At 43.6% G+C, this 20,817-nt stretch overlaps 1 protein-coding gene across 2 annotated transcripts in view; it reads left to right on the plus strand.

The window, feature by feature from the left end:
- The first annotated feature begins 495 nt into the window (after nucleotides 1–495).
- LOC144770293 (Golgi apparatus membrane protein TVP23 homolog B-like) overlaps nucleotides 496–20,817 on the plus strand; it is a 121,558-nt gene continuing 101,236 nt past the window's right edge. Inside the window, exons 1-2 of one of the 2 annotated variants that reach the window (XM_078654690.1) lie at nucleotides 496–572; nucleotides 20,004–20,086. In XM_078654690.1, coding sequence (XP_078510816.1) covers nucleotides 522–572; nucleotides 20,004–20,086 — 134 coding nt within the window. In that variant the 5' untranslated portion in view covers nucleotides 496–521. Of the gene's footprint in view, nucleotides 573–1,147; nucleotides 1,325–20,003; nucleotides 20,087–20,817 lie in introns of those variants that run through there. The other variant, XM_078654691.1, reaches the window with a different exon arrangement.

A 20,817-nucleotide genomic window follows, 5' to 3' on the forward strand; every position in this document is an offset into this window, starting at 1 on the left:
AAGCGCTGTATAAATGCCATTACAATTAATCATTATGGTTGCCGATAATTTTCACAAGGCATTTTATAGCGACAGAGACAGGGTGAGCCTACTAATATTTTAAAGCGGCCATATTTAAATGTCAAACCTGTATACCGTAATCAATGTGTTTCTCTTCAACGTATTACACGTTTTATCATTGTTAATTGTGGCAAACGGAGACTGCCTTCTTGTATTTTACATGCATAGTTCTATAATACTGTTCTAGTCATGCTTGCAATAGTTACTTTTGGGACCATCCTAAAACAAAATCCTCTTTGTAATAATTTTAGTGACTAATTCTAAGCAGTCGTAGTATACATCACAAAGGAAGCTATTTCACGCAGCCTTCTTGAATAGGTATTTGATCCTGTTTAAAATACGGGTTCATACCAAACGATTTTACTAAAGTAACAGAGAAGAGGTCGTGGCGCGTCTTGTCTTTTTTCTATTTCCATGATGCCGGAGCTGCTCGAGTTGACAAGGCAAAAAGCCGGAAGTGAATGCGTGGAGCAGAAGTGACGTGCGACTCCATCGAGATGTTGCAGCGCCAAGTAAGTGGGGCTAGATCTGAGGGACTTGGGGAATAAATAGGTGGTCTCTTTATTGAAGCTTAGTACCCCAGCCTGAGTAGTAATAGCTTCCTTTGAGTTACGCAACGTCCTCATAGCCCTTGCAAGTTAGGATTCAATAGTTTTGAGTCTGTCAAAGTTGTATATGCGGTCCTCTGTCATACAAATGATAATATTTAGCAGTTTATTGGCGTTCAATGCACTTGGCAAACAGCGTACAGTATCACTACACTCAAAATAAAGGTCGTAGATTCAAAATGAGGCGCATTTGAGAGTTGGAGTAACTTTTGTAATGCCGTCCTGCTGGAACGCCCGAATGGATCCTTGAGTTCCCCACTTGTTTGTTACATTACCAAAACGCCAAAACATTCTCACATAGTATAACTCATGTTCTGAACTTGGAGCAACTGCATTGACCCCTCCCTGTATGTTATAATCAGCTTAACCATTGTCTTCAGATTCTCCTCCCTTCACCAGCAGTGGTTCATTCCCCCTGTGGAATGTTCAAGTGTGAGTATTCCAAGTTGACAGTTGGTTAGATGGTGATATATGAATGTGGCATTCACACTTCTTGCCCGCTTGTTCCAAATTTAACGAAAAACAACCTGGCTAGTTACAGTGGCTGACAATGTTTTCGGCTGTATTATATGTCGCTATTGTAACCAATTACATTGTTACGTCTTGTCATGCTCCCAGACCCAGGAGAATACACAGGACACCAGGGTATTGTACAGGTATGTCTTTATTGTTTCTTTCTGCACAGCATATGTATATCACAACCTCCTGCCTCGAGGTCCAGCATCAGAGTGAGTCCTCTCCCCACCCCTTGACCGGATGTGGTGTCCGGTGTCCCCTCGCCCCTGCGCTGCCCCAGGGTCCTAGTGCCCTTGTCCTGGACAGGACATCTCCCCCCCTGTTGCAAAACAAACATTTTGAGAGAGAGAGAGAGAGAGAGAGAGAGAGAGAGAGAGAGAGAGAGAGAGAGAGAGAGAGAGAGAGATGGATGTTGTTCTTCGATGGCCCAGAGGCCTCTTCTTTTACACCTCTTCAATTAGTCTCTTTCGTTCCATGTGCTTCCTTCTTGATCGCTGTTTTCTGATATCCACTTGAGCTTCTTCCTTTTGTGTGCCTTTCTATAGTTCTTGCTTTGACCTTTCCGCTTCTCTTGCGTCTGCCTTGCTGACATGCGAAAGGTGCCCTGTGGCGTGACACTGGCCAAACTGCCACCTTTGCCATCCGTTCTTTTGCTTTTGTCATCTTCAATTTGTCTCCGGGGATCTCGTTGCTCCATTTCCTCGCTTGTCCTTCTTTGACCGTCACAATGCCTCCTTTCTTTCTTTTCCGTTTCTTCGCATGTCTTCCTTTTTTCTCCTGAGCCTTTGTTGTTGCGTTCGCTGTTTGAGCTCTTACAGCAGTGTCTTCTTGTTCCACGCTTTTTCCTTTCTTCATTCTCTCATTTCCACCACCTGTCTTCGGTAATTTTGTTCTTTGTTGATGTTGTGTCCTCTTTGCTACCAGTTCTATTTCGTTGCCATCTGAATTTGGCTTTCTGCTCTGTCCCCGGTCAGCATGTGCTGCGTCGTACTCGGCCGTCATAGCAAATCTTGTCTCTTTTAATTCTTTGTGGTGCTCTTCTGTCCACGTGACATGTTTTCCTTTGTTTATTAGCCCCTTCGGTGGGGTGCTTGTGATGGCATCATCTTCTTCCAGTCTTTCAGTTGCCATAAGACCCATCATTTGCGTTGTGACGTTGCTCAACAGGCACGGCACTGTTTCTTCTATGACCTTTCCTCGCTCCCTTTCTTTTGCGTCTGCTGTCGCTCTAGCCTCCGCTCTTGCTAGGGGCAGGATGTTTTCTAGTGATGTTGGGTCTTTTAGTATCTTTGCACGGAAGCTCCTGTCACGGCATCCTTCTATTATTCGCAATCTTATTGCTTGTGTGTTGTCAAATTTGTCAAATTCACAATGTGTCACAAGTTTCTTCAGCCTGGCCGCAAAGTCATCTGGTGTTTCGCCTATTTGTTGAGACGCAGTTGCGAAATTGTATCTTTCCCGGTCAATATTTCTTTGCCAGTCAAATTTCCTTGTTAGACATTTCTTTAGTTTTTTATAAGTAGTTGTTTCCTTTGCTGGTAGCGTCACCAGGAGGTCCCCAATGTCATCGCCTGCATAATTTAGTAATAGACCCAGTTTCTTCGCCTCTGTCACATCCGTCTCCTCCATGTATCTCTCCAGATGTCTGATCCAATTCTCCCACCTTATTCCTACTTGTGGCTCCGACAAGTTGAATGGTGGTGGTTTTCTGTATTGTGCACTTTGTCTTTCTGGCTTGGGGTCTGTCATTTCTTCTTTTCTATGGTATTCTTTTGTTGTTTCCCGTGCTCTTTTTGGCACTCTTCTGTTTCCTGTGCTCTTCTTGTCACTCTTCTATTCTCTGTGCTCGTCCTGGCACTCTTTTTGTTTTTATTTCTTCTATCGTCTTTTCTTTTGTTGTTTCCCGTGCTCTTTCTGGCACCCTTCTGTGTCCTGTGCTCTTCCTGGCACTCTTCTATTCTCCGTGCTCTTTCTGGCACCCCTTTTTTTTTCCGTTATGTCGTCTATTGTCTTTTCTTTCGTTGTTTCCCGTGCTCTTTTTGGCACTCTTCTGCTTCCTGTGCTCTTCTTGGCACTCTTCTATTCTCCGTGCTCTTCCTGGCACTCCTTTTTTTTCTATTGTCTTTTCTTTCGTTGTTTCCCGTGCTCTTTTTTGGCACTCTTCTGTTTCCTGTGCTCTTCTTGGCACCCTTCTGTTTCCCGTGCTCTTCCTGGCACCCCTTTTTTTTTCTGTTATGTCTTCTATCGTCTTTTCTTTTGTTGTTTCCCGTGCTCTTTCTGGCACTCTTCTGTTTCCTGTGCTCTTCTTGGCACTCTTCTATTCTCCGTGCTCGTCCTGGCACTCTTTTTGGTTTTATTTCTTCTATCGTCTTTTCTTTTGTTGTTTCCCGTGCTCTTTCTGGCACTCTTCTGTTTCCTGTGCTCTTCTTGGCACTCTTCTATTCTCCGTGCTCTTCCTGGCACTCTTTTTGTTTTTATTTCTTCTATCGTCTTTTCTTTTGTTGTTTCTCGTGCTCTTTCTGGCACTCCTTTTTTCTATTGTCTTTTCTTTTGTTGTTCCCCGTGCTCTTTTTGGCACTCTTCTGTTTCCTGTGCTCTGCACTTTGTCGTCTTTATTTTCTCTTATGTGTCTTTATTTCCTTTCTTTCCGTGTACTTGTTGTCTTTATTTTCTCTTATGTGTCTTTATTTCCTTTCTTTCCTTGTACTTGTTGTCTTTTCTCTTATTTCCTGTTTTTTTTTTTTTTTTTTTTGTCTTCGCTTGTGCTTTATTAGCGCTCAATTCCTTTAGTTCGATTCTCTTGTTCGTCCTTGTCACCCTTTGTTCTGTCTTTGTTTTCTTCTTTGTTTGTACTTTGTTCTCTTGTATCTTCTTTATTTGCACCTGTTCGTTGTGCTGTCGTCCTTTATTTTGCCTCGTTTTGCCTTGGCATATGCTTGTTTGTGCCTTTTTCTTAATTTCCTTTCTTTTCTTTCCTTTGTCCTTTTACTTGTTGTCTTCTTCTCTTATTCACTGTTTTTGTCTTCGCTTGTGCTTTATTAGCGCTCAATTCCTTTCGTGCAATTCTCTTATTCGTCCGTGTCACCCTTTGTTCTTTCTTTATTTTCTTCTTTGTCTGTGCTTTGTTCTCTTGTATCTTCTTTATTTGCACCTGTTTGTTGTGCTGTCACCTTCTTTTCTGTTCTTTGTTCTATTGCTCCTTGTTCAACCCTTATTTCCTTATTCTGCCTCTTTTTGCCTTTGCATATGCTTGTTTGTGCCTTTCCTTCCTTTCCTTTCTTTCCTTTCTTTTGTCCTTTATTTTGCCTCGTTTTGCCTTTGCATATGCTTGTTTGTGCCTTTTTCGTAATTTCCTTTCTTTTTTTTCCTTTGTCCTTTTACTTGTTGTCTTTTTCTCTTATTCACTGTTTTTGTCTTCGCTTGTGCTTTATTAGCGCTCAATTCCTTTCGTGCAATTCTCTTATTCGTCCGTGTCACCCTTTGTTCTTTCTTTATTTTCTTCTTTGTCTGTGCTTTGTTCTCTTGTATCTTCTTTATTTGCACCTGTTTGTTGTGCTGTCACCTTCTTTTCTGTTCTTTGTTCTATTGCTCCTTGTTCAACCCTTATTTTCTTATTCTGCCTCTTTTTGCCTTTGCATATGCTTGTTTGTGCCTTTTTCTTAATTTCCTTTCGTTTCTTTCCGTTGTCCTTTTATTGGCCCCTCTTCTTCTTTAGTTGTACCTGTATTTATGCCCTCTTCCCTGGTACTATGTTCTGTATGCTGCCTTTTTGTCACTTATGTGCTTTGCTTGCTTCTCTCCTTTTTGCTTTTATTTATTTAATTGATTATTAGTCTTGTATGGCCCTCGTGTTGCTTGTCTTTTACTTTACCCACCCTTTGTGGTCTTCTTTTCCTCTTTTCGGCGCCTTTATCCCTTATTTCTGTCTTTTTGGCTCTTTTTCGCGCTTCGCCTGTCTTCAAAATGGCCGCCGTACTCGGTCTTGGCTCCTATTGGTTGATATGCCTGTCTTCAAAATGGCCGCCGTGCTCTCGCGGGACTTCACGTCCAATTGCGGCGCTGCCTGACTCCAAAATGGCCGCCGCGCTCTTTTCAGTTTCTATTGGCTCCCGCGCCTGACCCCAAAATGGCCGCCGAGACTCTCGTGGGTCACGAGAGCTCGCGCTGCATTTCTATTTCAATTGGATTTCGCGCTCTTTGCTATGCGCTTACCGGAGGGGTCGTTTTTGTTCCTTTCCTCGTGCAGCGGTCGGGGTGGGCTCCCGCGTCGCTGCTGCTCTGCTCAATCAATATTGCTGCACTCCTCCTTCTGGGCACGACGCGATCCAGGGTGGGCTCCTGGTTAAAATCGCGATTTCTCCACGTCGGATGATTCCGATCCCGCCTCGTCGCCAGATGTCATGCTCCCAGACCCAGGAGAATACACAGGACACCAGGGTATTGTACAGGTATGTCTTTATTGTTTCTTTCTGCACAGCATATGTATATCACAACCTCCTGCCTCGAGGTCCAGCATCAGAGTGAGTCCTCTCCCCACCCCTTGACCGGATGTGGTGTCCGGTGTCCCCTCGCCCCTGCGCTGCCCCAGGGTCCTAGTGCCCTTGTCCTGGACAGGACACGTCTATTCTTCGGGTTCTAGGTCGGTTAGTTATCAAATGACGGATATGGAATTCAGTAAAATACTTACTTGTCTATGGGACAGGTTGCGTCATAAATCTACTTGTCCGGTAAAAAAAATCCACTTATCCCTTTAGTGCCATGTAGTATGCAGACTAATTATGGCAACAATCTCATTACCTAAAAGCTTTGATAATAGCCTGTTTGGTTATGCCAGGGCTCATTCTAGAGTAGGGTTTGAATACTAGCAGGTCCATTATTTTGGCACCTTTCTGCAGAGCTACATACTGGGGCTGGAGGTAGTGGTGAGCAATAGTTTCAGGGTTGGAATGCCCTTTTGAGTATGGGTAAACCTGGTAACTTGCATGTTTTAGGGTCATAAGCTCTTTAATCTTTTCCCATACTGCGAAAGGTTGGAAATTTACTCCTGACATGGGCAGAAGTAAATCCTTCCTGGGTTGGGGGGAAAAGTGATTGGAGGGAAAAATAACTTGCAAACTCTTAACAGATTTTCAAAAGAGCAAATCTACACATGCATATTCGCTTACGCTAAAATGCATTTGACAAATAATTTCTAGAAGTACGATTTCCTGGCTTACTGTTGTAAATTCTTGTGAATTCATAAAAGCCGTAACTCTGCACTAATGCAGGGATATATACGATGGGTGCACTTTGTGACCTACTTTAAGAATTGGGTCCCCCATTTGGTCTGGCATTAACAAAAATCTGTTTTGTTTTTATGAAAACTATATCTGCCTCTCTACCTATTGTCTGGCTTCATTATGAGTTACAGCACTCTGCTCTTTTACAAGCAGCATATCAGCACACAAAGTAGTTTTGTTCAGTGCCAGGAACTACTGTGGCTATGTGGGCTTTTTGAGACCAAAAAATATTATTGCCAATTTTTGTTATAATTGTAAGGGCCTGGCAGCTCCCACAATAACAACATTGTACAAAAACGATGTCAAAACAAGACACACGTTGACAAAACCAAAAGGCTGACCACCAATGTTCGACCTATTGACTTTTCCAGTACTTGTTTATTTTTATGTTTCCTACAATCTTGTCCAAACTGTTTACACTGATTTTCCATTCTGAATATTTTTTGAAAGTATTAGCATGCATCAACACATTTTACTAAATGATGCTTCAAAGAAACGGTACCTAAAGTTTCACTGTAGTTTAGCAAAACATTTTTTCCTAGTTGCATTTTTTTGTGTGAACATTTAATTTGGACGGTACAAAAGGGGGTGGTGATGGACGGAGCATCTGAACCAATCAAACACTCACACCCAGTCAAAAGATCTGGGTTTGATCCATCACCGTTCTTTAGCCCACTCTGCCACCCCAGTTCAGACATGGCTATATGCAAATCAGTCTGACCCTGTGCCTCATGGGAACAGTCCAGCCCGAACTGCCAAGCCATGCCTTCCCTGGACCGGAAACAAGCTTCCAAGGACCTGTTTCTGGCATTCCAGCCGTCTTCAGCCCAGCTTGCTTGAATCCAGTGGCAAAGTGAGCAAGGGACTCACGTCTGAGCATACCCTGCCACACTTATGGCGGCCAAAGCGGTACAAAAGGGGGTGGTGATGGACAGCAAAGAATAATCAATCTTGCTTTCAAGCTTCTGCAAATATTTGCATCTAATCATAGAGCCTTCTGTGCACATTTTACGCAGCCTCATATTGGTAAACTTTGTAAAGATGTGTACACATTTTTTATACTGGAACCTCTGTCAGATTGTCAGGCCAAGCTTATAACATATTCTTAGAGCGCTCACACTAATAATGAAGGCTTTGCATTAATGAACCATAAATACAAGTTCGAACAGCATTAACATATGACCCAAATATTACCTTAACTGCTTATAAGGTTTTTCCATAATGTGGTACTATAAATTGCCAGTCAAAGAGTTTGTGCTGCAGAAGGCTGTGCTTACATGTCACAAGGACAAAATAAATATGAACGCTTTTTGTCCTTGACCCCAAACAATGTTTTCTGGGCATCAGGCTATAACAATTCTACACCCCTGAAATGAGTAATTGTTGTTTCAGAGACTGAGGCACGATTGCCTAACTCAAAGGTAGCAAAGGTTCCTAGCTACGTTTTGACTTTGATGTGTTAGTGGGAAGTCCCAAGACACATTTTAAAGTGGGAGTATTTTACTTACTACTTTTGGAAGCTGGGAGTAAAAATATTTTGCTAGGAGCAAAAAAGCTAATTCTCATTTTAAATGTCAATACTTTTAAGCACGTAAAAAATAAGTCCATCCAGATGTATATCATTAGCTAAAATTCATGTGTGTTATGATGTATGTACCCATTCCCTGTCTGAATTGGTGTCTAGAGTGCCGAGTTAAGAACGCTGAAAGTGAATGATGTAATAGTGTTTGTGTGTAGTCTTCAGTGGAAGCCAAGAGATATGGACAGTTGGAGCGAGGATGGAGGACTGACAGGACCTACCTGCTATTGCTCCAAAGTAAGGGCTAACATGAAATAAAGAACATAGCTCCTATCTGAGTGACTCCTGCTCTTGTGTGGAGACCCTACCTTCCAACTACAACAGTTTGGCCTAAAGTTGTTAAGGACTTGCATGAAAATGCAGTAAGACATTGGTGGTAGTTAGGAGCCATTTCTGGCAAAAGAAGAGGAGGCCTGTGAGAAGGAAGATGCCCTGTGACTGTGGAGGACTAGTATGGGGCCATCTACCCTCAAATCCCAGTGAAGAGGGTGAGAAATCTCTGGTAAAGACAAGGAGCAAGCTGGTGGGAGTTACATACTGAGGAAATGTGTCCCAGTGAATAATCTTATGCTTAAGGACAATGCTGTGGAGACAGTGTAATAAGGGTAGTGCTGTGGAGACAGTGGGAAGGGCCTGGATTCTCCTTTACGCTAAGCAGAACTGTGGAATGCCTCATGGAGCATCAGGCAGTAATACATTCAGCTGTGACATAAAGAGCAGTGTTCGTGCATGTGCTGTATGATTTTTCAATTAAGTTGACTAAGGCACTGGCATGGACTAGGCTTTGTCTCTGTAAACATAATTGAAAAATCATATGGTTCCCTCTCCAACACAGTTCTGTGGAGGGTCCTGTGGGCATTCACATATTTATGGCGCCTGTCCAGATTGACCTTAGGAGATGTCAAGACTCCAACTGACGCAGTGGTTGAGGCGTTCGTCAAATGTTTGTGACAGTATAGGCACCAGATAAATGGGGACTTTCCTCTCTGGCACAATTCATTTGGGCTGGAAGAAAACAATATGATCTTTAGGAACATTACAACTTGCTCCTGCAAGCGACTCGCAGATGTCTTGGATTCCAGGCCTAAGTGTCGGAGTGGAGGCGCTGGCTATACAGACTTTAACATCATGATGGAAGATAGTAAGCAGATGTTTAATTGAGACAGGTGTGGAAATTTTGAAGAAAGACTACCTAAGGCCTCCTTGTGAATTTGGAAAAAAAGCAGGATTATCTTCAAGGCCATCGGAGATAGAAACGAAACTGTTGTCAGAGGGTATACTGTGTTCTAAAGTCATGGGAAGTCGAAACATCACCTGCCATGCAATTTGAAAATTGTCCTGTTAAAATACGACATTCAGTTAATTAATCATCGGGTTTATTTGGTATTCATGGAGTTTGTATTATATAATGTACTTCTCTTAAAAAATTTGCCTTTTTTCCTACTAACTGTGATGTGTATTTGGTTGGAAACATGTTAGTTTATAATTCTTATGTTTTGATGTATTCTTTACACATCTTGCTTTGATGCGTATCCGGTTTAGTATGTTGAAGTGTTTTAGGGCTCTGTTGATTTGGGAATTACAGTTTTTGATAATGTTTGTGGTGTGTTGAATGCTTAGTACTGCAAGATAGATTTGGAAGTTTAAATTATCCACCTATTGCTTGCTTTGAGAGCAGTGTGTGAAAATTTGCTTTCAACTTCATATGCAGTCCAGTTAGTAGTTAGGCGAAGAGGTTGTAGTACTCCTCTGTATGTTGCGTAGCTACATGCGAGTTGTGTGCACTCAAGTGTTGCAGATATGCGGTAGAGTCGTATCCCGTCACCAGAAATAAGAGTGTAGTACTCTTGTGTTTCTGTTGGGGAACATGCAGTACCATTACTACAGGTTGTATGGGGGAGTACATGATTGTGTGCTTAGTTATTTGAAGAGTAGTAGCATGTTGTGAGAAGTTGTTTGAGAGTACCCTATGGATGTGATGTGGGAGAAGGGAGCCACCATGTTGCATTGGGAAGTATCCATGAAGTGAAAATATGGGCAAGGGTAGTACTCCATGGTGTCCTAGGTGATGGCGACAAGTTTTGCCTGATGTGGGTTATCGCCACACATTTCGCCTTAGTCGTCATTCTGTACCAAAGAAAGAATTTAAAGGTGTGTTGTACAAGAGTGTTTTGTGGTGCATTTTATTCAGTTTGCAGGGTTGTGCTTGAATAGAAGTTTTTGATGTAGATCTAGTGTTTTGTAGATGAGTACTTCTTTACATGTTGATGTGGTCTGGAGTCAATAATTGCACTACTGGAGTGCTCTAGTGTTTGATTATTGTGTTGTATCAATAATGTTTTCTCTATGCGTCTACTGGATGCTGTCATGCTTGTGTTCGGAAGACGTCCCTACTTTTCCCTGTGTAATTTCCAGAGGGCCGGGTTCTGAGTTTAGATTAAGTGCTTTCTTTGGACTAACTGTTGATCACTTTGGTCTGAGCAGCTAGTGAAACTGGGTGTTCCATGTGTTGGAGTGCTGGGCTGCACTTTTGTGTGTGAATGTTTGCTGCCCATCTAGATGGGTGTGTTCTGAATTTGGAAGATGGAGAAAGTGGGACTGTTAGTTGTGTATGTGTCATCTTTGTCGTTGTGTGATATGGAAGCCTGGGGACTTGTGAATGAGTGTTGATGTGAGGACAGGTTTTGTGTTGGTGTGGTCAGGGGAGTTTACCTTAAAGTGCATCATGCTTAAATATTTAGTTTTTATGTTGTATGTGTCTTGAATGTGCAAACTTAGAGATGACGGAGAAACCCTTTGTCTAAGGATACTCTGACTGTCGCGTGATGGGGCGTCCGTGACTACATGTCCTGTGTCCATAAATGTTGTACGTGTCATTGTGAGTGTGCAGACATGTGGTGGGTCCTCCTATCCAAAGAGCCCTCCAGACCTGCTTGTCTTGGACCATTATGCAATGGTAGTCATAACCTAGTTGCATTGTGTCTGTGTTTTACATAAGGTGGGAAAAGCCTCAAGTCCTGAACTGTCGTAGAGTTTCTGCGACTTTTATTTGTCATGTTTGTGTGTCTTTGTGGGTATTGGGGAGTTTGTAAAAAGGTTTTTATTGGTTAAATGTGTAAATTAGACATATTGATTGATCAGGATTGTCCCTGTACTTTATTTTATTTGCAAGGGAACAACGGTTCTTTGTTCTGTTGTTTGTGAGAAAGGGAGGTGTGTAGTATCCTCTGTTATCCCATTTCCTGTGTGTCTCTAAGCTGGTTTCTGGAATTTTGTGAGTGAATGATCTAATAGAATGCAAGTGTGGTCTGCAGTGAAATCTAGAAGATATGGTCAGTTGGAGGAAGAATGGAGGCCTGACAGGACCTATCTGTCGTTGCTGTAACCTAAGGGCCTGAATGATATTAAGAACGTTTTTCCTACAGAGTGTCTCCAGACTTCTTTATAAAATTCCCGCCTAGAGCCTCATATTTTCTTTGTAGCTGGAAATTCGCACACATGAAAAGGCGTATCTTTAGTCCTTAAGTCCACCCTGCAGAAAAGGAAGCAACAATAGTAGAGCACCTTGTGGCACAGCACTACAGTTGCTAATGATCTGGAGACATCATCAGGTCATTGCTGGCGAAAGCTTCCATTAACATCTGTGTTTTCAGTACACCGATTTTTTTAGGTGCGCATTTTAACAGAACAGCTGTCAAATATAGCTGTTGCTAACAATACACATATACATACAGTGGCCCCTAGGCCGCCCCTTGCTTCCATTGGCTTTCTTCGACCAGCTTCTATTAGTCATTTACTTGAGACTTTGTCTATCACATCTTGCTAAGCCCAGTGAAGTATGCATCTCTCACCTAATATTATTAGCTGTTTAGAGTGTATCCTTCTGCCTCCATTAGAGTGCTTGCACTGAACCACACAAAAGACTACTTGCAACTTTACTTTAAACTATACTGCTCTTTGTCCTCTTCTACTGACTTTTGTCTCCCTCTAATGCCTGTAATGTGCTTTATCTAGATATACTTGTACATGAACCCCAGACCTCTTGACTTTGTCAATGTCTATGCTTGTACTTGAGTGAGATTTAGCCATCTTGCCAGACCCATGTAATGAGAAAACATTGGCCAAGGCAACAGGCCTAGACTTGGCAAGTTGGTGCAATATTTGTTTTTAATTTTCATTTATTGCAAGTGTATGACACAACAGTAAAAAGAAGCCCATCGGTTTTGTTTCTTTTTAGAGAGTAGCGGCATTCACATTTTCATGGAATTCAAAAGTTTCAATCTTCACTTTTCAGACGCAGGCTACAGAACCATAGGCTATTTCTAGAGATCCCCTGAGTTAGACAAAAGTTCACTGTGTAGCTTACAGCAGTACGTTTAGCCATTACTAGAAGTCCAAGAGGCATAATGTGCCCCTTTGAATTTTTTATCTCAAAGATTCATTGTATATAGAGAGCAATAGATTTTTGTATAGTTTTTTCACTGCAGCAGGCTTTTAACTCCAATTGTAAGCCATGTCGATTTGCTATGTCAGTGCTTGTTAATTTTTAGGGCAAATGCAAAATACTCCCTTGTCCAATAATAAAGGCTTTAAAAAAAATCTAAATGAGGGTTACAAGTTTCCATAATGATTGTGCTACATCATTGATGGCTCATTAGTTGTAGTATCAACTGATAATTAAACCTACACACTAGTGCATCAACATTTATGAATGTTTTAATAGTGTCAAGGTATGGTGCACAATTGCTCACACTTTTCTTTGCTAAGGGAAATTTATGGTTCCAGTTATTCTGTTATAGTCATCAACTTTGTTTTATTTGTTATTTTTAATTGTAAAAAATTCATTATGCACAGCTGGTATAATTTGATTGAGGCATGTGTGGCTGTAGATACACATGCTCTGCATACTCCTGCTATCCAGTGTTGGTCGCAGATGTGTGCAACTTGTTTTTCTTCAAAGAATTCTTCTCGAGTTATGATGTAGTGCGACTTCACCTCTTGCTTGCAACGCTTATGGTCATCTTGTCCATTGTTCGATTTTTTTTTTATATATATATTTTTTCCTTCATGTTCAGTCGTATTCTTCCTTGCTCCAGATCAACGGTGTTGCAGTGTTTACTTTTGATGATTCTTTTGTTTCTCTTTCGGTATCATTTACGATCGCATGTGTCCTCTCCTTTCGTACCATGTCGATGCTTCCAGTTAGGACATTGTGCCGACCGACTATAGCTCCCCGTGGGGTTTCCCTGATCGGGCCTTTGTTTCATTCTGTGCGATCTACTCTCAACATGTCTTGTCTGTGATGGAACGGACGTCCTTTCAATACTGCTCTTGGTATTGTTCAAAGTACCCCTGGACCAAATACCACCAGGTCTGCAATCTCTGCCTCTCTTCCGAGCGTGTCGTGCAGATGATACCCCTGACCTCTTCAGCACCCAGGACCTCGAGGGGGAACATTATCCCAAGCCTTCGTCTGCTGGCAAAGTGGCTTTCTCTTCCAAAGAAAGTTCCAGCTCCTACCCCGAAATCAAAGACCTCCTGTTGCCTCAGTGGTTCGTAAGAACAGTTTCTCTTCCCCCTCAACACTTCTCTGAGCTGCTACTCCACAAGGAGTATTCAGCTGCTGGGGACCCACAGAAGCAGACTTTTGGGCCGCCACTGCCTTCTGGTCATGGTCGGCACTGTCTGTCCACTTTGGACACCACGCCCAGCTTTAGTTTGGCACCAAAGAAAATAATAAAAACTCCGCTCTCGTCGCCGCCTGCTCCTGGCTTTGTGCCGACCCAGCCGTCTGATCGAAAACATCAGCCGCGAAGTACAAGTCTGTGCCAGCACCGAAACGATCTGCTCTGACAGGAAGACCAGCCAACGAACCCGTCCTCTTGAAATTAAATGCACAGCACGATGCCTGACAGAAACAAATATTCATCTACTCCCAAATAGGTCGAATACTAACAGAGCTAGTTCCTCTGCCTTATAAGCGACCGGTTGGTTTTGAGGAAACTCTCTCTTCCTCCAAAGTAGCGGGAAAAGAGCATAAAGCCACCAATCCCCTTTCAGACACCAGACTGACTCCCCCATCTTGCACTTCACCCAGTCCCCCACCATTTCCTTTCCCTCCACCTTTTTCACCTGACCCACTATCTTACATTCCACAGGGGGTCACCACATTCTGAAGCTGGTGGACACGCTGGGGGAGAGGGGACACTTATGATGGACCCCAGCAGGAGACCCATGGAACTCTTACAATGTAGATCTATTTGTGGGTACTGACCCCGACATCTACAGGGCCCGGCTACCTCCTCCTAACATGAGGGTCTATGTAGGGCTGCTGTTAACTGCAATGTTTAACCCCATCGACGCTCATGACGAGCTGGGCTCGTCATGGCGTAGCCTCTTCGCACGCTCATGACGAGCCCAGCTCGTCACGTAACATGCGATTTTTAAAAACCCAGCGTACGGGCGGAATTCCGCCCGCACGCATGCGGTTAAGTGCATAACGAGCCAGTCTAGTCTACTCCTCTGCAGGCATGCCTGGCTCTTTGTCTCCGGCTTCAAGCCGGATGTTCAACTGTATCTCCTCAACCTGCCCTTTGATGGGGAACATCTCTTTGGGACTCGGGTTGATAAGATGCAGTAAAAAAGTTAAAAAGGATTACAAAAAGGGGGTGGTGATGGACAGAGTATCTGAGTTAATCAGAACACTCCTACCCAGTCAACAGATCAGGGCTTGATCCATCACCGTTTTTTAGCTCACTGCACCATCCCAGTTCAGAACCTGGCTATATGCAAATTAGTCTGTCCCTGGCCCAGTGCATCATGGGAACAGGGCAGACCAAACTACCAAGCCAATTCTTCACTGGAAAGGAAACAAGCTTCCGGGGACCGGTTTCTGGCATTAGAGCCGTCTTCGGCCCGGCTTGCTTGAATCCTGATGGTGCAATGAGCAAGGGACTCATGTCTGAGCATACCCTTCCACACTCATGGTGGCCAAAATAATTACAAAAAGGGGGTGGTGATGGACAGAGTATCTGAGTTAATCAGAACACTCCTACCCAGTCAACAGATCAGGGCTTGATCCATCACCGTTTTTTAGCTCACTGCACCATCCCAGTTCAGAACCTGGCTATATGCAAATTAGTCTGTCCCTGGCCCAGTGCATCATGGGAACAGGGCAGACCAAACTACCAAGCCAATTCTTCACTGGAAAGGAAACAAGCTTCCGGGGACCGGTTTCTGGCATTACAGCCGTCTTCGGCCTGGCTTGCTTGAATCCTGATGGTGCAATGAGCAAGGGACTCATGTCTGAGCATACCCTTCCACACTCATGGTGGCCAAAATAATTACAAAAAGGGGGTGGTGATGGACAGAGTATCTGAGTTAATCAGAACACTCCTACCCAGTCAACAGATCAGGGCTTGATCCATCCCAGTTCAGAACCTGGCTATATGCAAATTAGTCTGTCCCTGGCCCAGTGCATCATGGGAACAGGGCAGACCAAACTACCAAGCCAATTCTTCACTGGAAAGGAAACTAGCTTCCGGGGACCGGTTTCTGGCATTACAGCCGTCTTCGGCCTGGCTTGCTTGAATCCTGATGGTGCAATGAGCAAGGGACTCATGTCTGAGCATACCCTTCCACACTCATGGTGGCCAAAATAATTACAAAAAGGGGGTGGTGATGGACAGAGTATCTGAGTTAATCAGAACACTCCTACTCAGTCAACAGGATACAGAAACAGCGAAAGCCGTGGAGAAGTGTGGCTCAGGGGTTAGAGGCAGCAGACCCGGAAGCTGAGATCGGTCCTGGACCAGGGTTCAATTCCCCGCCTCGGCGGGTCTTGGGCTAAAAATTCCACGGACTCGATAATTCTCGCCCCGGTGCCTCCTCGACTCACGGGTTCACACTCTGCGACTCTGGGCAATAGCTTGCTTAATCTCCATAACGCCCCCTCGCGGCGGGATGCCTGACTTTCACCTTGTGGATACCCTGATATCTCACAGGGGAATACCAGGACGGGTTCCCTAAGCAAGCGCCGGGAAACCCACTGCGGGTAGCTGTGCGCTATATAAGCTCAACTACATTTACATTTACATTTACATTTACATTTACATTGTTGTCGTATAGAAGCTTTCGTCGCGGGGGCCCTTTCACTGTTCTACATATCGTGGCAGCTCCAAAATCACATCCCCGGAAGCCTCTGCGTTTTTGCAATGCCAGTCTGCCAATTATCTTCCACCAGAAGCTACTTCCGGGATGCCTATAGAGTAAATAGCGCCAAAGTAGAAGTAAAGGTAGATCTCCCCAAGGGAGCCATCCCAGCCAAGCAATGACATGCCACCCCTTTCCCCGATCTCACATCTGTCGGGGGACGGCTAGAGATGTTCTTTCCTACTTGGCAACACGTCATCTGAGAACAGTGGCTTTTAGACATCACTCAACATGGTTACTGCCTAGAGCTCACCTCCACTCTGCTCAACATACCACCCTGCAGACATGTCCACTCTCCAGACCACTAACATCTGCTTCAAGAAGAGGTCCAAGAACTCCTTCTCAAGGGGGCCATAGAGCCTGTACCACAATACCTACAGGGCTCTGGGGTGTATTCCCTCTACTTCCTCATTCCCAAAAAGGACAGGCCCCTCAGACCCATTCTGGACCTTAGACCTCTAAACGAGTACATCATATCAGAACACTTCGACATGGTCACCCTTCAGAATGTAATACCTCTGTTACAACAAGACAACTTCATGGTGGCACTCAACCTCATAGATGCTACCTCTGGTTTGTGATAAGTGCTGCCCTTTGGGGTTACCACTGCACCCTGAGTTTTTACGAAATGTTTTGCAGTAGTAGCAGCGCAAATGCGAAGGGAGGGCAACCTCTTGTTCCTCTAGTTGATAAAGAGCGCAATGCAACAGCATTGCCGCGCACACACTCAAGCCACTATAGATTTACTGCACAAACTGGGCTTTACCATCAACGCTGTAAAGTTCCATCTCCAGCCACTTCAAATTCAATCCTCTTTGAGAGTCATCCTCAACGCAGAGGTCTGAAAAGCATATCCCAGGCCAGCAAGACTCTAGTCTTTCCAAGCATTGCTGCTTCTTTTTCTGCCATATCAACAGGTCAGAGTAAGGCATGATGGTCTCCTGCATCTCCATTGTACCCCACGTAAGATTGCACATGCATTTGGTGAAGGAATGCATAACACGTCATTAGTCTCAAAAGGCGAGTCACTGGGAAGATCTAATGTTAATCAGCCCCCACAGTCATCGTTCTCTGCAATTTTGGATTACCAAAAATGTGTTTGTGAGGGGCCTTTTCTCAACCCGGTTCCGCAGATCGCTGTCATGACGGACACTTCCTTCGGTGGGGGAGGGGAGAGAGGGGATGTGGGGGGCATTTGCAAGATCTGATTGTCCAGGATCAGTGGGGTTCCACTCACTTGGATCTCCACATCAACTATCTGGAGCTGCTAGCTGTCAGTCTAGCCCTCAAGGCCATCCTTACCCATATAGTGGGTAAAGTAGTCCCTGTGTGGACCGACAACATAACAGCACTGAATTACTTTCAGAAGCACGGGACGCACCCGCTCCCCTCCTCTTTCTCTGTTAGCTCAGTCCATCTGGCGCTGGGCTCTCAATCATAGAAACCACTGGTTGGCAGAATACCTCCTGGAAGTGGACGACGACTTCACCAACCTTCTCAGTAGGATATGGCAACAAGTCCACAAGTACATCGCTCGGAAGACCTGTTTTCGGCAATGAGGTTTTCTGGAATTGGACCTCTTTGCCACAGCAGAAAATGCAATATGCCAAACCTTCGCCTCCCAGGTTCCCCAGCCCATGAGCAGTACACTGTGGAGGAACTGGTCAGGGATATTTGCCTATGTTTTTCACCTTTCAACCTCATTCCATTTGTAGTTGGAAGCTATGGCAGACCTCCCACAACCTCATCCTAGTGGCTCCCACCTGGGCCAAACAGCCCTCTTTCACTACTCTTTCCACTTTTGGTGGATCCGCACCAGAGGCTCCCCATCAGGCCAGACTTTCTCACGCAGAACCATGAAGAAATCAGACATCCCGACCCAAGAAGACTCAACCTGCGTTTTGACTCTTGAGGTCTTAGAATTTGGTTACCTAAATTTACCTCCAGGGTACCTGAATATTCTTAAGGAGGCACGTAAGCTAACTACTGATGTCTGCTATGTTGCCAAGTGGAAAAGATTTGTCTACTACTGTCCCTCAAACCACATTGACCCGTTGTCAGCCACAGTTCAGAATATCGTTTGTTGCCTCCAATGCGTACAAACGTGTGGCTGTACCCTCAACTCCAGTCGGCTACACCTGGCAGCTTTGGCTGCATATCTCCAGAATAGGCTACATGTGTCACTCTTCATAATCCCAGTCATAAAAGTTATTCCTTCCAGAGTGCCTCCAGCCTTGGTGTGAAACTTAATATTGTCTTTACAAGACTTATGGGTCTCCCGTTCAAGCCCTTCTAGTCATGTCCTTTACAGTTTCTTTCTTAAAAAAAATAGCTTTTCTAGTGGCTATCGGTTAGTTCACTAAAGCTTGTTAGTGATCTCCAGGCTTTAACCTTAGAAGAACCTTTCTTTTTGGTTCATAGAGATAGGGTGGTCCTTCGTACCACCCCTGAATTAATTACAAAGGTGGTCTTCTCTTTTTTTTATTGTTTTGTGTCCCACTTGATCTGGTTAACACCATTAAAACATTCACTCCGTTTTGTGGGTAGCAATAACTTCTCTACAGTTAGAATGCCGGCATGCGACCTCTGCCTAAATAGGCTCGAGTGTCGCACAAAGGTTAATTAATTTAAGGGGCCAGGCCTCTCAATGACCTCTTCTCTGTTGTTTGAGTTGAGTCTCCTATTATTCAAAATTTGGCTCACGGTTAAAAGACGTGGACTCCGTCAGCATAAGAACAGAGTCATGTAGTGAGTCCTGTCTAGTTTAAAATCTCGTTAGAACATTCTATTTTGGCCCCAATGATTCTCCTCTTTCCAGCAAACACAAAACAATAGGCAATTATATTGTGAGATAAGAATCCATTTTTGATGCACCCACACAGTGCAACATAGAAAGCTTTTATTCTTTGTCTTGAAAAAGATGGGCTATAAACAGTAAAACCATCAAAAGGCGTCAACGCATCCTTTACATGATTCGTAAAAGTGACTGGATCTGTTGATACAAGAATATGTTTAAGTGTACCAGGTCTTAGTGACAAACTTGTCTGTACGAATGTGTGAAATTGAATGACAAAATATAGTGTCTATGGCATTGTTCTCTCTTTACATTTATATATGTGTTTTCCTTACTAGGTAAGGAAATTTAGAGTGTATGAAAGGCTTTTTGGATCTACTTTTGAGTTGGCAACAACAATATTTTTGCTATAGGATTTTACTTTTTAACTGTAACTACAATCAATTTAAAAAAAATAAAATCTATTGTAATAATCTTGTAATTATCTATGCTTCTGATTTCATTGTTCATTGAGTGGGCCTCTTACAATCATTTCTATTCTAGGCTGTTTTCGAGTGGTGAAATGTAAGTTGATTTCTGCCTCTAATTAAGTGTGTAGGAACCAAGGGAAAACTTGTTTTTACTTGCTATTAGTACCATATTCCCTTGGTGTGGTAAAAGGGGTCCCTCTCATTTACTAGCACTAAGATTTGATTTTTGCCCACAAGTTTAAAATGAAAGTCTGCTGCTGGTCCTTTACTGTAATATTTAATATTGCTTTACAAAGCTATAGTACATTAGTTTGCTCCATTGCAGTGCATGAACCGATTTAGTAAAAGACAGTACAGTGCATCTAAAATACAAAGTGGCTGTCATGTCTGTTCTGGAGTGCCATGTTTGTTGCTGGTGCTTTGCACACATTAAGCCCCAGAGTTTGGTGCAGGTGTTTAAATGTGTTGTTTTTACCCCCTCTCTAGGAGAGCAGTGATGACACGGAAGATGTGTCGTTGTTTGATGCGGATGAGGGAAGTTCTAGGAAACCAAAAAAATCAAAGATAAGGTAATTGACCACTGCAAAAAACGAAATAAAATGAAGCAAGTGCGATCTGATTGTGTCATTTAAGGAGTGGTGCCCTTCAAGTTGATGAGCAGGTATGCATTTACAGTCTTAACCCTTTAGGTGCTGCCGTCGGCCAACGGTCGTCACGGGCACTACCTCCCCAGTGCTGCGTGCGACCGCTGGACGTCCAGTTCAGCACTGGATAATGGACAGCGCAGCACTGGGGAGGTTTGTTTACTAGCTCCTAAGGTGTTAAGGAGTAGGCTATTTCGACCAATGGGAACGCAGCAATTTGCAGTTATATTAAAAAGAAAGTAAACTCTCGTAAGATTCTATGTTTTTACTTCTTGGAATATACATGACCTTTATCTAATCCTCACCAAATTGTAACAGTGGATAAAATGACCATTTGTCATTATTTATTAAACAAAGAAAACCCAGTCAGAGTTCAGTAGTCTTCTGTGGAAAAGTGCAGCCCATGATTAACTAATATATGGAAACCAGTGAAAAACAAGTGTGGTGTAGCTGATTCATCAGGCACACTCCCATTCTGTTCTGATTATGTTCGAAAAGTGGATGCCAGGAGAAAGACACGGGTGTGTGTCAGAGATTTTGAGATTTCTATTGTTGCAGTGACGTTTAAGCCGAGGCTCGCGGCAATATCCTTCCGGTGTCACCGGAAGGATATTGACGCACACTTGAATAATCTCCACTCCCTTTTGATTGTAGGT

This window comes from Lissotriton helveticus, chromosome 7 (assembly GCF_964261635.1).
Source record: "Lissotriton helveticus chromosome 7, aLisHel1.1, whole genome shotgun sequence".
In the NCBI taxonomy this organism is placed as follows: Eukaryota; Metazoa; Chordata; class Amphibia; order Caudata; family Salamandridae; genus Lissotriton; species Lissotriton helveticus.